Source organism: Genypterus blacodes, unplaced genomic scaffold (assembly GCF_046128005.1).
Source record: "Genypterus blacodes isolate CSIRO-AG114 ecotype Tasmania unplaced genomic scaffold, CSIRO-AGI_Gbla_v1 ptg000117l_1, whole genome shotgun sequence".
Taxonomy (NCBI): domain Eukaryota; kingdom Metazoa; phylum Chordata; class Actinopteri; order Ophidiiformes; family Ophidiidae; genus Genypterus; species Genypterus blacodes.
The window spans coordinates 249,265-263,820 of NW_027466920.1; the positions used below are offsets into that span (position 1 = coordinate 249,265).

Here is a 14,556-nt window from a genome sequence, read left to right on the forward strand (position 1 = left end):
GCAAGTTTGTCCCCCAGACAACCCATCGCCACGAGAGGCTAATCGGTTTGCACACTGACTCTGCGCTCTCTCTCTCTCTCTCTCTCTCTCTCTCTCTCTCTCTCTCTCTCTCTCTCTCTCGCTCTTACACGTGCCTGTGATATCAGGGCTCGGTCTAAGCCGGGCCGGGTGCCGATCAATAGGATGATCCGGTTTCCCTCCCTCGTGTGCGTGCCTGCTTTTACAGCCGAGGAACTCTTTATCGTTTTGCTCAAGAGCCGAGGGAAGGAGGATGAAGCCTGGCTGTGATGAAGAGCCAAATCTCAGACGCTCACTGAACCTAATCGAGAGGCATGTGTCTTAATTGGCACTAGCTAGAACACACACACATACACACACACACACACACACACACACACACACACACACACACACACACACACACACACACACACACACACATGTAGATACATTAATCCACCCTAAAAAGATGCTGATCAGAAAGATGAGTGTTGCCAACTCCTTCAGCGAGGACTTGCAACCCCTGCTGAGTACCTAGAGAGAGAGTGTGTGTGTGTGTGTGTGTGTGTGTGTGTGTGTTTGTGTGTGTGTGTGTGTGTTTGTTATATAACTCGTGACAGGCAGACAAACATTCATCTTTCTTCACACTGTCACAGATCTTGACTTAACTTAGCTACATCTCCGCAGACTGAAGGTGTGAGTGTGTGTGTGAGTAAAGACGGAGGGACAGACAGACAAACCTCAGCGGATTAAAGTGAGACAGGAAAGGTCACAGGAAAGTGGATCTCCTGGCAAACACAGCAGATGGACCTGTGTGTTGCGGGGAAGTGGAGCAGGGTTTTGTTTTGTTTACCGGGCCTGGAGTGAGTTTTAACAACCGCTGAGCGAACTTCCTCCATTCAGAGTCAAAATGTGTCAAAAGATAGAAAATGAGTCGTCACGGTTGAAGTTCAAGTCTCAACGGTCTCATCTGACAGAGTGGGTTGGGTTCTCAGTCTCTGCAGCCGCTGGCCGTCATTTTAATAAAGCAACAAAAGGAAGCGACGGAGAATTAGCTTGATTGTGTGAACAGATTGCCGACTTAAATAAGACTCCATTTATCAATGCAGTGTTGTCATGGAAACGTGTGACGGGGCCAAGAGTGAGCAGATGGCCGAGAAATCAGTGGCTCCAACTCAAACGAGCTGATCCCCTGATTTGCTTCAGACCCAAGAGGACAGTGTTTGGATTTACACACAGCTTGTGTTTCGCTGGTCGTGTGTGTGTGTCTTTTGTGAGATGGGGTGGACGAGCATGTGCAGACCTGCTGCTCTCACTCTGTCTTTGGGTCTTCTTGTTCTTACACGTCAAAACCCCTCAGTCATGTCAGACCCGAGTGTGACTCACCCTCAGAGATCATCATGTCAGGGGCCTCTGAGTTGTGAGGTCAAAGGTCAACTGCCGTCAAAGCAGCTGAAATGTAATAGATCCACCAAATAGGATCAAGCTAGAAAGTTTCACCATCTTGCCAACATGCAGGATGACAAATCGCTATAATATTGTTTTTTTTCTACTTAATCCTCGAAAATGCCTGGAAAAAAAATACAAAACAACTTTTCAGATTAAGAATTCAGCCAAATTCAACAATAAATGACACTACATAACTGACTTTGGACAGCACAGGGTTAAAATGCCCCCCCAGCGATTACGCAATCTGCTCATCTCAGTTTATTACTGTTTTGTTTATTGACAGTGAAACTGACCGAAGCTCTTATTTTGAAATCCCTGCAAAAATAAAGATGAATGTGTTTTTTGTTTTTGCTGCTGAGCTTTTCCTGTCGGTGTCGATTAAAAACAACACAGCCCAGTGCGGCTGACCAAACTACACGCCCACCCTCAACGCAGCGTTCCTACAGAGCAGAGCCGTCCAGTTGTCAAAGCTTGGAAACAACCGGATCTCATTTTATGTAATCTCTGCATCCCACTTATGGAACAATGGAGAGTGACAAATTGTATTGGCAGGTGGAGCGTTTACACACACACACACACACACACACACACACACACACACACACACACACACACACACACACACACACACACACACACTCCTAATTGGATCTACAAAGTGATCTGTTGAACTAAATGAAGTTTCCCCTCAATACATTCTTTCTCCCTGTTTTGGCCTTTTAACAAACACCCCCACATACACATGAGAGCACACACACACACACACGCAAACCTACACACACACACACCTCCAGACCGCTGCAATTACGAACATTCCTCCCCCACAAGCCAACGTCTCCTGTTGTGAATTCCACAGACATTAGAGCGAGCCGCCGCAGCAGATGGGAATTACTGAATACACTTCGGTTTCAGTGATGTCATCATCATCACACACACAAATACACACTGTGCGTGAATTTGGAGTGATGTAAAAATCTGTGGCTCTGTGGAATGTTACAAATGATGATTGCACCATGCTGCAGTGTGTTTGTGTGTGTGTGTGTGTGTGTGTGTGTGTGTGTGTGTGCGTGTGGTGAGAAGAACAAAGGGGGACGTCACCAGTCTGTGAAAGTGCTGAGAGAGACGCTGGCTCTCGTCCAACCACGTCTCGGCTTTTATCACATCCTGACTCAAGCCGGCCAATCAGGAGCGAGACGGCCTTTAGGGAAGAGAAAGTGCCTCAAATGGAGTGTTTTCGCTCAGGATGCACAGAGGTGCTCGGGCAAGGGGGGGGGGGAGTAGATGTGAATGAATTTCCTGATGAGTTTATTTTTGCACAGTGAACTGTCGCAAAGGTTTCAAAACAGAACCTTAAATGGAAAATGGAAAGTGTATACACTCCATTTTGTTCTTCTTTTAACTCTGTTGACGTTTCCTTTGCTCTATTAAAGGGATGAAAGTTGTTCATCAGTGGTCGCCCGTTGTTCTTTTTCTGTCTCCGGCTGTACAGTCTCAACACGTGTACAGCCGACCACGCCATTGTCTCATTGTCTCCGCCGATGGCCGCGGACAACAGCCGACCAATAGGAGGACCCCCTGTTGTGACGGCTTCACTGCTGCTTGCTGCTCGGCGGGCATTCCTGCTCATTAGGGGCCTCCGTGGTTCAGGCCGGGCGCGTCGCTGATGAATCGACTGTGGCAGGTACAGTCGCGGGACGGACATGAATATGTATGAGCGCTCCTAAACCCGATTACACAAGCCGGCTGTTTCCTGGCAGCAGGTGCAGCGAGCAAGTAGCTGCGAAAAGCAAATATCCAAACTTCCGAGATTCAAGACGCCATCTGGGCTCAGGAGGTCCCAGTCTTGTTGTTTTCACAGCGTGGGCGTCCAAAAATTAACTCTGTCCTACGGGACGCCCTGTGGAACGCACACACAGGCTCAGATCTCTCTCTCTCTCTCACGCATCCATATTAGGTCACGAGTGAACGTGAGCGAACATGTGCAGGAATTCCTCAGTTCGGCCTCTATCGCCGCTGCTCTGGCTTGATGATAACGGATCCCTCTGGCTGGAACACGAGCCGGAGGGATCAGAGTTTTGATGGAGTTTGGGCGTGCACTGATAATTTCCTGTTCCAGGGAAATAGAAGGAGGCAGTTGGGGTTGAGGGAGAGCGTTTCTGTTTCGGTGCTGGAGCAGGGATAATGCGTTTTAACATGGAGGTCAGCGCCAAAGAATGTGGGCGGCCCCCCTTTTCCTCTGTTACACTGAAACCGGCCCAATGACCTGCCGGTTACACGGCCGACACGCGACCACATCAGAGAGGGACGCATGTCTCTGCTGCTCTCCGTCCAGCGTCTCGGCTCAGGAGCCACAGCGGCGAGCCTCCATTGTTCCAGGAATGTGGGAGGGATGCTGTGGTTTTCTCACTCTGAGGTCTAAAAAGCCCCAAACTGTAAAGTGTTCATGTTAAAAAAAACCACGATCGGAGCTTTAACGTCACTATTAATCCGCTTTAAATGAGATTAATGAGACATAAACACTTTGAGGTATTTGAGTTATATTTCCGACTGACTGAGATTATTATTATCATTATCCTCCTTTCCTTTGTTTAGTAATCATTCTGTCATATTTTCATACAAATATGTAACTTTACCTGATTTAAGTGGAAAAGTTGGACAGTTTTGGTGCTTAATTGATCATTAGACGCAGCTGCAAATACAAAGCCACAGCAGCTATAAACAGCTTTATTCTTATTATGATATAAATTGTTTTTCATGTTTCTTTGAGTAGTTTGGAGGTAGTTTGGCTTAGCGATGTACTTAGTCACTTCCTGTTTGATCTTATCTGATGTTTGTTTGTTTAAGCAAAGTGATCAGGCTGCAGTTCGGTGTATACTTCACTTCACAAAATGAGGAAAGAGCCCCGATAACGAAGAGAGTGGGGAACTGATGGAGAAGCGAGAAAGCGTTCCATCCAGCCCCGAGTTGCTTCTGCAATCGCACCGGCTGAGGAGGAAGTGGGAGCGTTGACTTCCTGCGGCCTGGCAAAAGGGGCTTTTTAATCCTCAGGACGAATTCAGGCGGGAGAAAGGCAGGAAGTGTGACCGGTTTAATAACAGCGGGGGCGACTATTTCTGAAAACGGCGAGCACGGGGCAGACAAGGACGTGTCTGTTCTGCTTCCTGTTGGTTGTTTGGTCAGATGTGCGGCTGAATGTGGCTTTATGTGTCAAAATGAAGTGTTTGTCCTCGGAGGGTCGGACTCGGACAATAGAACCTCCTCACACGGGGCGCAGAGGAATACTTTTGGTTTCAATCCCACTGAAGTCCCCCCTCGGTCCACACAGGCCACTTATTATGTAATCACGAGAAACATTACATAAAATATGAGCTGAGGGAGGAGCTATTGTGAAGATCCAACCACTAACTGACCTTTAAACTCACATTAAGAAATGTATTTAAGCCTTAAATGCAGAAAAATGTGGATTGTTGTCTTTTAATTTGACTCATTTTTGGAATTCCGTGCATGGTTTCTGAGGAGTCGCTGGTTGTTTACAGGAGGAAACTTCTCCTTCTGATGGTGACACTCAACAAGTCCACACAATCTAATTCCAACAACGCCTAGATATGAATCTTTGCGGCTCATCTGCTGGCTGACGTGTGCAGTATTCCTAATAATGGAGCGCAGACGGTGCCGAAATTCCGAAGACCGCGTATCTCCAAATGGCTGACCTGAGAGCCCCCACAGATAGGAGGATTCAGCCTTGGGAGCAGCCATGCTCCTCCGTCAGTCCTGTGTGGAATTCTGGCTCGGGCCGTCTCCTTCCTTCCTTTCCTCTGTGCTGGGATGCCAAATAAGGTCAGTTTGCCACATCTGCTGAAATCTGAGGAGGTCGTCTCTCTCTCTCTCTCTCTCTCTCTCTCTCTCTCTCTCTCTCTGGATGTTTTATGTGTGTGAGAGAAAGAAAGTGTGTGATTTGATCCCCTTTGCTTACGATGAAACGCATGACATCATAGTTTTTTCCTCCCTCCATCCCTCTCTCTCTCTTTCTCCTCCTGCCTTGTGTGTTACGTAACGGGGGGGAGGATACAGCGAATCCCCCCCCCCCCCCCTCTTTTTATTTCCACCCCAGGCCACAGCTACTGAGTTTCACCGTCAGTCTGGAGACGGAGCAGGTTTTTAAGAATTCGGCCCTTTCCAGAAACTCAAAATGGCCAAAAATGGTCATTGGCTCATTCTGAACAGCTGCCGTCTTTGCACCGACGTTTCCCTCTGTCTCTCTTTGGTATTTTGGCTCTGATTGGACGCTCATGATCCCAACTCCCCCCCTGCCCCCCGAATGTGAAGCAAGAACAATCCCAGATATAGTTTCTGCCACACATAGACGCTCTTCCTGTTGGCTGCTACTTCCTCTGCACTGTGATGGAGCACGACGTGTTGCTTTTTTTATTGCTTGCTTGTGTGTGTGTGTTTGTGTGTATGTTAAGTTCCTCTTTTTGGAGTGAAACAAGTGTGAGAAAGCTCCCCCGACGAGGAAGTGAGACGCAGGGTGATGCGTGCGGTTCACCTCCGACCAGCCGAGACACAAAGGAGATCACTTCAAAGGGCAAAGAGAATGAACAGAGCAGGACCCAGTGTGTGTGTGTGTGTGTGTGTGTGTGTGTGTGTGCCTGTGTGTGTGTCATTGTATGAACACTATAAAGCAGCTTTACTCCCCCTAAGCAGAACTTAAATCCACCTTTGTTTGTTTGTTTGCCTGCTCTCAGTCACGCCGCATGGTTCTGCGCTTCCGGGAGGTCAGAGGTTAAATATTTGCAGCGGAGCTCCGAGTCGTGATGTCGCAACTAAGATTGAAACGCTCTCTCTCCTCTTGTTGGACTTTGTTCGCCCACATTTTGACGGATTGAAATCAGGACAAGAATGGAAACGTGTGATGTTTTTCTGCGTTTTCAGCTTTAGAGACAATCGACTGTAGGTGTGAGAGCAGCCGGCTCAGCACCCGTCTGTCTGCTCACTTCCTGTGCGTATGTGTGAGTGTTATTTTATTTTAAGAAGAGAGAGAGAGAGAGAAACAAAGAGAGAGAGAGAGACATAGAGAGAGAGACGTCTGACCTTTAAGCAGATCTCCACATGACCAAGCATTACAGGAGTGTGTGTGTGTGTGTGTGTGTGTGTGTGTGTGTTCGTGAGAGCATGTGCATCCACCGTACATGTGTGTGTGTGTGTGTGTGTGTGTTTCTTGGCAGGCAACACTCCTCCCCCTCATCCCCCTCTTACCCCCTCCTCCTTCGCGTTCTTTCCCCATTTTTCTATGTTTCGCTTCTTTTTTTTCGACCCTGTGGCGAAACGAATCCGATCCTCCAATCCGCACGTCCGTCGGCCGAGATGGAGGACGGGCGGCGAGCAGAGGAAGAAGGAGGGGGAGGGAGGGAGGGAGGGGTGGGGTGATGGAAAGATGAGGGAAGAAGAGGAGAGTGAAAGGGTTAAACATCGTCCTGTCCACAAACACCACAGGCTTATGAGTCTTAACTCTGGGATATCAGGAATTCTGGCTTTAGTCATCCAACGGAAATTGCCAGTGAGGGGAGAGGACGGGAGAGAGAGAGAGAGAGAGAGAGAGAAGAGACAGAGACAGAGACGAGAGAGAGAGAGAGAGAGAGAGAGAGAGAGAGAGAGAGAGAGAGAGAGAGAGAGAGAGAGAGACAGTACACGCTGCTTCTGTCCTTTCTGTCCAAAGACAAGTTCTCATTGCTACATGAAGGCCACACTGAATATTCCCACCCCAACACTATCAGGATTGTCAGAGGGAATTCTCTTGCTGCGTGTTTCTGTCTGAGGCCAAAGTCTAAGCCGGAGCGTCGACGTCTCCTCTCTTTGTTCCTGCTCCTGTGGGTGAGAGGAGACAGAACCCAGGGCACGTAATCACCGCTAAAGACAAAAGCGCTCTGTGTCGGCGGTCATTTACACACGGGGAGTCGCCCGGCCAAACAAAAGAGCTTTCAGTCCTTATCTTCCATTACGCAAACCCACCTGTGTGAAGCGGGTGCACAGGTGAACCGCTGAACAGGCGCGCACGTCCACGACCCGAGCCACCGCCACGGGACGAAAGAGGGGGGGACGAGTCTGGAGCAGGTTGTGATCTTCTGTGTCGGTCCTTTGTTTGCGTAATTACAAAACAAAAGCCCAGATTGCGCCCTGTTTACATGCAGGCGCCACAAACCACCAGTAGGGGCCAGTAATGTGCAGAGAAGGTCCGTCCCCTCTGTCGGCTTCTCTCCAGCAGGTCACAGTCGAGTGCGTGTGTAGGAAATGCAGGAAAAATGAAGATTCAGTGAGAAAACGTCATCGTGGCGACTCCGGTGTAACCCTTTGCGATTTAAGTGCGTGTCTCCTGTTGAGTTTGACCATATTCATTTCCATTTAACTGTGCTTGTCATTAAGAATTGTGTGATCTATGTCTAAGGGTTAACTATGATACAGAGAAGTCTGCTGACACAGAGATAGAGATTTTGATCTCAGGAAGCTTCAACTAAGGTGATCTACAACTGACAAGATCAGATTCTTCTTCTGTCCATAGCGGGGAGGTTCGAAGTTCACATGTTGAGTCAGTTAGTATGAGAGGACAATGCAAGACAATACAGAGCACTGTGTTGTTGAGTGGAACATCTATCAAAGGACAGTGATATCAAGTCCAGAGGTTTTCAGGATCAATGAGGGAATCAAGAGACTGAATGCATCAGATGTGGTAGATCAGGGATAATGCATGATGTGATCATTGGAAGGGGATCACTGGAAGAAGTGGTGATTGAATCAAGATGGAGAAGATGCCACTATCATATCATCTACAATGCACAGGATGCATGAAGAGGGATGTGCCAAGAGGAGGGGATCACCAACCTCCAACCAACACAAAGGAAGAAACACACCCACATTGGAACACTTTAAATTCTATGAAGATCTTGAGTTCGGGGCTCATTGAGTGGAGGTGCACACAGGACTGGGTTGCAGTCTGTGGACCACTGAAACTCAGTGAGACCTCGGCTGAGACCATGAGACCTCAGCTGAGTTTTGCTCTGTATCACAACTTTAACCTCTTTTGCTTATTAAACAGCTTAAGTGAGATCTCTCTCAACTTGAAGTCCTTCTTGCCGCCCTGATGAAGTATTTTGAACATGACACTCCTTTTACCCATAAACCCTTGCATTAAGGGATCGTTAGCCTCCACGTTCTCACATCTAATGAACTCCTGCTGTCAGAGGGTGACGCACGACTAATCTAAAAAACGAAGGATCAGATTCAAGGCATCATTCCCACAAGGCCCGGCGAGCATGTGTGCAGTCTGCGTTCCGTATGGAGGGGAAGCACGGGAGGACGAATGCGATCAATGTGGGTAACTGTGTGTGTGTGTGTGTGTGTGTGTGTGTGCGCCTGGAGGCAGAGGCTCTGTACGCCGCGTCCTTCACAGCTCACTCATGCGTGCAAGGATCAGTCTGCACTTTCTGCCCTTAACGTTTCAGGTCACTGGTTTGGCGTTGTGGCCTTCGGTTTGCATCACGTTGTTTTTGTTTTGATGCTTTAACGAGCAGAACAACAAACGTTTGATTCTACCAAGTCCCAGTTCCAGTGTTGTAGACGCAAAGTCTTGTTGTTATAGCGCCACCTTCAGGTTGATTGATTTGTCATCGTATGCGCGTCAGTACTGCCCCGCCCACATGTGCTACAGGTTTAGTTATAGCCACGCCCCCTCAGCTTTAGCAGATGTTTACAGCAAAATGGTGAGAAAGAAAGGAATCCTGGGGAAAGTAAGTGTGATTCTATTACAGCGCCACCAGCAGGCTGACAGATACCAACGTGTAATGCTTTCTTCCCTGGATCGTTTCTAACCCTGCCCACCAAATTTGATTAAAGTCCATCCGGAATGTTCTGAGATATCCTGCTAACAGACAGACAAAGGACAGCTAAAGGAGAAAGACTCCCTCCCAAACACAGATCAATAACTGATTATTAGAGTGTAGAAGAGTCTGATAGTCACAGGCTTTCTTTGTTAAAGTGTCCAGCAAAGAGCGCGATATGGTTTAACACCACAACCTTAAAATAGACAAAGCAGGAAGCGGAGAAACCTTATAGACAAAACTAACAGCTAGCAGAGGAAGAAGAGAGAGAACAAAACACACACACACACACACACACACACACAGTGACCTTGAGGGAGGTTGATCATAGATGATTGAAGTTGAAGCTTGTGTGTGTGTGTGTGTGTGTGTGTGTGTGTGCGTGTGTGGGAGGTGGGGGGGTTACTAGCTCCCGGCCCTGACTAACACACACACACACACACACCCCGTCAAAAGCATTAAGTGGTGATATAGAATAGTGTGTTTCCGATGCAACCTAATGGAAAAAACGTCTCTTCATCTTCGTCATCGTACTAGGAAACACAGAGGAGACAAAACATTTCTTTGTGTTGTTGTTCATTCCTTTGAGCACACACACTCATGTTTGGTATGTGTGTGTGTGTGTACAGGGTGTGTTTTCACGTGGGGGAGGGGGTGGGGGGTCTTTACCATGTTGTCATGAACGTCTGCACATGAAGAACCTGATCACTTTAACAAGAAAGCCACCCTCCTCCTCCTCCTCCTCCTCCTCCTCATGATTTCTCAAGCTCAGACACTGGGTGGGATGGGCTAGTGTGTGTGTGTGTCCACTCATGCATACATGCCTCCAAGTGTGGCGTGGTCTGCAGGGGGGGAGGGAGGGGGGCGGAGGCAACAAAAGCAGGATGTGATACAGCAGGACTCCACTTCCTCATAGGGCCGCGAATGAAATCACAACGCTGCACAGAGCGCCACCTGATGGCCACCATGCCGCATGGCCCTGACGTCCTGGTAAAATTCCATTCCTACAGACGAGGGGCACACACACACACACACGAGTGCAGACAGGCCGCAGTGGGACACTATCTGATCAGATCCCAGGGGCTTGAGTTTGTTTTCTGGAATTTCAGTCATCTGTTGTTGGAGGAAGAATCCAGGAGCCTGCAGTGTGCTGGACGCTGAAAGAGGAGCTGTTTCTGTTGACATGTGCTCAGTGTTGTTCCAGCCCTGACCCCACCCATCTACTACTACTACACAAACACACACACACACACACAGGCAGGAGACCCTCGTGTAACAGAAAGGTCACCGCTTCTTTGTCATCAGATCCTCCGTATTTGTGGAAAATGATTGACACAGACTTCCTGTGTTGCGCCGGTCTGAGAGTTAAACATTAACGCGACTAAAAGCCCGGTGGAATCTTTAGCTTCCATTTAAGGCTTCTGAGTAAAGAGCCAGAAACCTGTGATTTCCCCTCAGGCCTTCGACAGCTGCCAGCCTCAGCTGCTCCAATAATGGAATTTGTAATGAAAGAGGGAAGAAAAAGGATGGAGAGCTTACGTAATAGCAAACTTCTGCTCTATGTATGAGTCATCAAAGTATTTCTGCAGGAATTTAACATAGCAGTTAATCACATATTAGACTTCTCATAATGAGGGGTTATCACACAAATGTTTCATTAACCCAGATTGTGTGTAATTGTCGTGCTTCTGACGTTCTCATGGATGTCAAACTGCCTGCGTACAAGTTTGTCCCGCCGCAGTGATGCTAACGCACAGAAACACCGCTAGTCTCCGCTCCAGAACCATCAATTATCCTAAACACCCGTTCGTCTCCCTCTTACAGAAAATGCAGTTACATAAATACCGACGGACTTGCTGCCTCTTGTCAGGTAAATGACTTCCTGGAGTGAGAGATGTTTACGTTCCAGGCCTCCACGTCGCTGCACGTCCAGGCATCCCACACTCAAGCTAATGCAAATCACCCACCGCAGACACTGAAGTCATCCTCTGATTGAATACTTTGTGTTTGTGTTGGGATTTGTCACACTGGATGATCCAGTTTAGTTACGGCGAGGAATGTTTTAGGAACAGATGGAGGTGTGGGAAGATAAAAGGGGTTTCACATGGGAAATATGATGTTAAATTCAATACGGCTGATAATAGTGTGGAGCCTGCAGGTGAAGGGTAACATAATGAACATGAATGTGATCCGTGGTACACTGTGTGATGAGTCTAAAGTACATTTAGTTCCATCGTGAGAAGATTTAAGCCAAACATCACCCTAAACCTGCATGTGAGGCCTGATTCTGTGAGGCGACACCTCCATCTAGTGGCCACTTTGGGTAAATTCACCTTTTTGTTTACGATCAGCTGGCTGGATTCAACATGGCTGCCTCCGTGCACGCGAGTGTTTGTGGGAAGTAGCGGCAAAACATGAAGGAGTTCAGGTGAAACCGCCTTTAACTCGCCCACAGATGCATGTTTGGTCGTGTTTTGTGTTTATTGTTGATCTGATCTGTTTGACGTGTAACAGGCAGCTTCTCCTCCCTGCAGCCATCATGGATTCCAAACAAATAACCCAATGCGTCCTGCTGATAAAGAGATCAACCACAGACCGGAGCTACGGTGGCGTGCTGACCCTCCTGGCTGACCTCCATAAGTCCCACATCACGGTGGAGCAGCTGGAGTCCACAGAGGTCGTCCAGGTTCTTTACAGGCTTCTGAAAACCTGCTGGGACGACGGCGTGAAAAAGGCCACCAGGCGCCTGCTTTCAAAGTGGAAGAGAGAGTACGGCAAAGGTAGAGGAGGTGAGGTGAAGTGTGAGGAGCACGATGGCGGTGAGGCAGAGTGTCAGCCGAGGGAGGTAGGAGAGCGGACGGTGAAGGCCGCTGCAGATCAGGAACAGTCCTCAGATGTAAGAGATGACCTCCAGTTGCTTTCGGAGGATTGCAGACATGCTCCCACTGCACACAGCTCCTCTGCATCCTCTGATCCCCCCTCCGTGAGATCCAAATGTGTCCAGCTGCTCCTCGGGGCCCTCTGCTCCCACGAGCCCAAGCGGGAGCGGGCGGCCGAACTTGTTAGAGACGTGGAGCGGCACCTCCACGAGCTCCACGCCGCCGACCAGCTCAAATACAAAGCCAGCGTGAGGAGCAAGGCGGCCAACCTCAGGAACCCCAAGAACGGGCACCTGAGAGACGGCCTGCTGAGCGGCTCGCTGTCGGCCCAAACCTTCGCGCGGATGTCGGCGGAGGAGATGGCCGGCGCTGAGCTGCGACAGCTCAGGGAGGAGTTATCATCGCGTGGCGTGAGGGAGCGGCAGCTGCCCAGGGGAGAGGAGGGCACGGCCACGCGCAAGATCCGCTGCAAGAGGTGCGGCGGCTCAGACTGTCAGGTGACGCAGCTGTCCCGGGGGGCGCTGTTCTTACCGGCGTGGGTGCGACCGGGAGGCCCTGTCGACGACGCCATGACCTTTGTAACCTGCAGTGGGTGTGGCCAGCAGTGGTACCACAGCGGGTGGGTCTGCCTCTGATCACCACAACGCCACTCAGTTAGATTGAGAGGTTTGGGCCGGTATGAGGTTGTAACAAGTTGAAAGACTTCCAGCCAGTTAAATGCTTCAGCACTGAAACAAACAGGAATGCTCAGAGGAATGCAGAGGAGAAGACAAAAGACAGAGGTGTCCCCTGCTCCAGACCAGTGGGACGGGACAAAGATCTTTACATTGGGAAATATGTGAAATAGATCTGAGCTGAGTCACGGCCCGTCACCGGACCAAGAAGTGCTGCATCACGTCTCATCCTGACTCATTTCCTGTTTCTACTTCCCTTCAGTCGCTCTGTAGCCGCTCTATCTCTCGCTCTCTGGTCTCAGGAATAACAACACGACGTCACCGAGGCCCTGACCTTTGCCCCTCGCTAATAGTTGGGAATAACTGTGCATTAACGCCTGGTTAAGTGTTGAAACAAGAGGCCATTCATCTGGAGCAAAGTGGATCCAGTGGCTGAAGCATGTGACCTCAGACAGCAGAGAGCATGTGAGACGGTAATCTGTCCTCCCAGCAGCCTTTGGGGTGGATGTCCCATGATCCTTCACTCGCTCTGAGCTCTGCAGACGCGACACAGTGACTCACTGACCCGTGCCGGTGACATCACATCACTGCCTTTCAATGCATGTATAGTATCTTTAAGAAGAGTGTCCCTCTCTGATCAGATTCTTCTTTATTTAGTGTTGTTTGACCTTTTTTGGACCATAGACAACCATCCAGACATCTAGTTGAGCTTTGAAGTAGCAACAGGTTTAATGTGTCCTCAGAAGCTACAGGGCTCCGTCCAGAAGAGCTCAGCCATTATTGAATGATTGATTTCCACAACTATCTTCTCAACTAATGCAGAGAGATTCATGCGTCTGCTGGAGCGTGCTTCAAGGTCAAGGAGTCGGATTAACAAAAGGCAAATGCACTCAGAAAAGCAGGTTTAGAGAGAAATGTTTTGAACTCAAGGATTTAACTCTGATCAGCTCAACCTGGATTGTAGATTCAAACCCACAAGGGGCTGGACCCTCAAAGTGCTGGGGACAAACAGTAACACGTCCTGCAGTCACAGTCTTACGTAATAGCGGGCCTGGTTTCACTTTTGATCAGCTGACGAAATCCCTGATACACGGATTTGTAAACATTAACAGTCCAAAGATAAACCTCCATCAGATAGGGAGCTTGGAGGTTGAAGGGGCCTGGCTACATGTTTCACCCTGTCAGTCTCGCTGTAACACAGGCAAAACACACTTCGTCTGACCATAACCCAGACTGACCATTGAGAGGTGCTGTAGCCCCGAGTCAGGGTCTGCTAGAAGTTAGAACTTCGCCAAGAACGGCCGGATTCACACAACGCGTAAACGCAACTTTCTGCAATGACAAATGTTAATGATCATATCTTGTTTTTCCTGAGTCAGTTTTTGTTCTCAGTCTCTTTGCGGCTTAATGGAGAAGTCCTGAACAATCTTCACTGTGCACCGTCCAGATATTTTTTCAAAAAAGAAAGAGGGGTGTATTATATGCGATGCTGACTGTCAGAATGACCTCAGTAGAACAAGAAATGTGCAGATAGTGTCAAAGTTATATTTTTCCTTCTGGGCTTAAGCGGTTCATGTGAAGATTTATTGTATTTATAGCTTTTTGTTGATAAAACAAACCTTTAACAACTATCCTGACTGATGATTGACAGTTTCATGTGAGCACTACTGCACAGTTATGACG

At 48.7% G+C, this 14,556-nt stretch overlaps 1 protein-coding gene across 3 annotated transcripts; it reads left to right on the plus strand.

Annotated features, from left to right (window-relative positions):
- The first annotated feature begins 4,778 nt into the window (after positions 1-4,778).
- tceanc (transcription elongation factor A N-terminal and central domain containing) lies at positions 4,779-14,438 on the plus strand. 3 transcript variants are annotated; one of them, XM_076161861.1, is made up of 2 exons: positions 4,779-5,286; positions 11,855-14,438. In XM_076161861.1, the coding sequence occupies exon 2, from the start codon at positions 11,860-11,862 to the stop codon at positions 12,832-12,834; it is 975 nt and encodes a 324-aa protein (XP_076017976.1). In that variant the 5' UTR covers positions 4,779-5,286; positions 11,855-11,859; the 3' UTR covers positions 12,835-14,438. The 3 variants fall into 3 exon arrangements, with proteins under 3 accessions (XP_076017976.1, XP_076017974.1, XP_076017975.1); XM_076161859.1 differs by lacking the exon at positions 4,779-5,286 and adding an exon at positions 11,666-11,748 and having other exon boundaries at positions 11,835-14,438; XM_076161860.1 differs by lacking the exon at positions 4,779-5,286 and adding an exon at positions 11,676-11,748.
- The last annotated feature ends 118 nt before the right edge of the window (positions 14,439-14,556 follow it).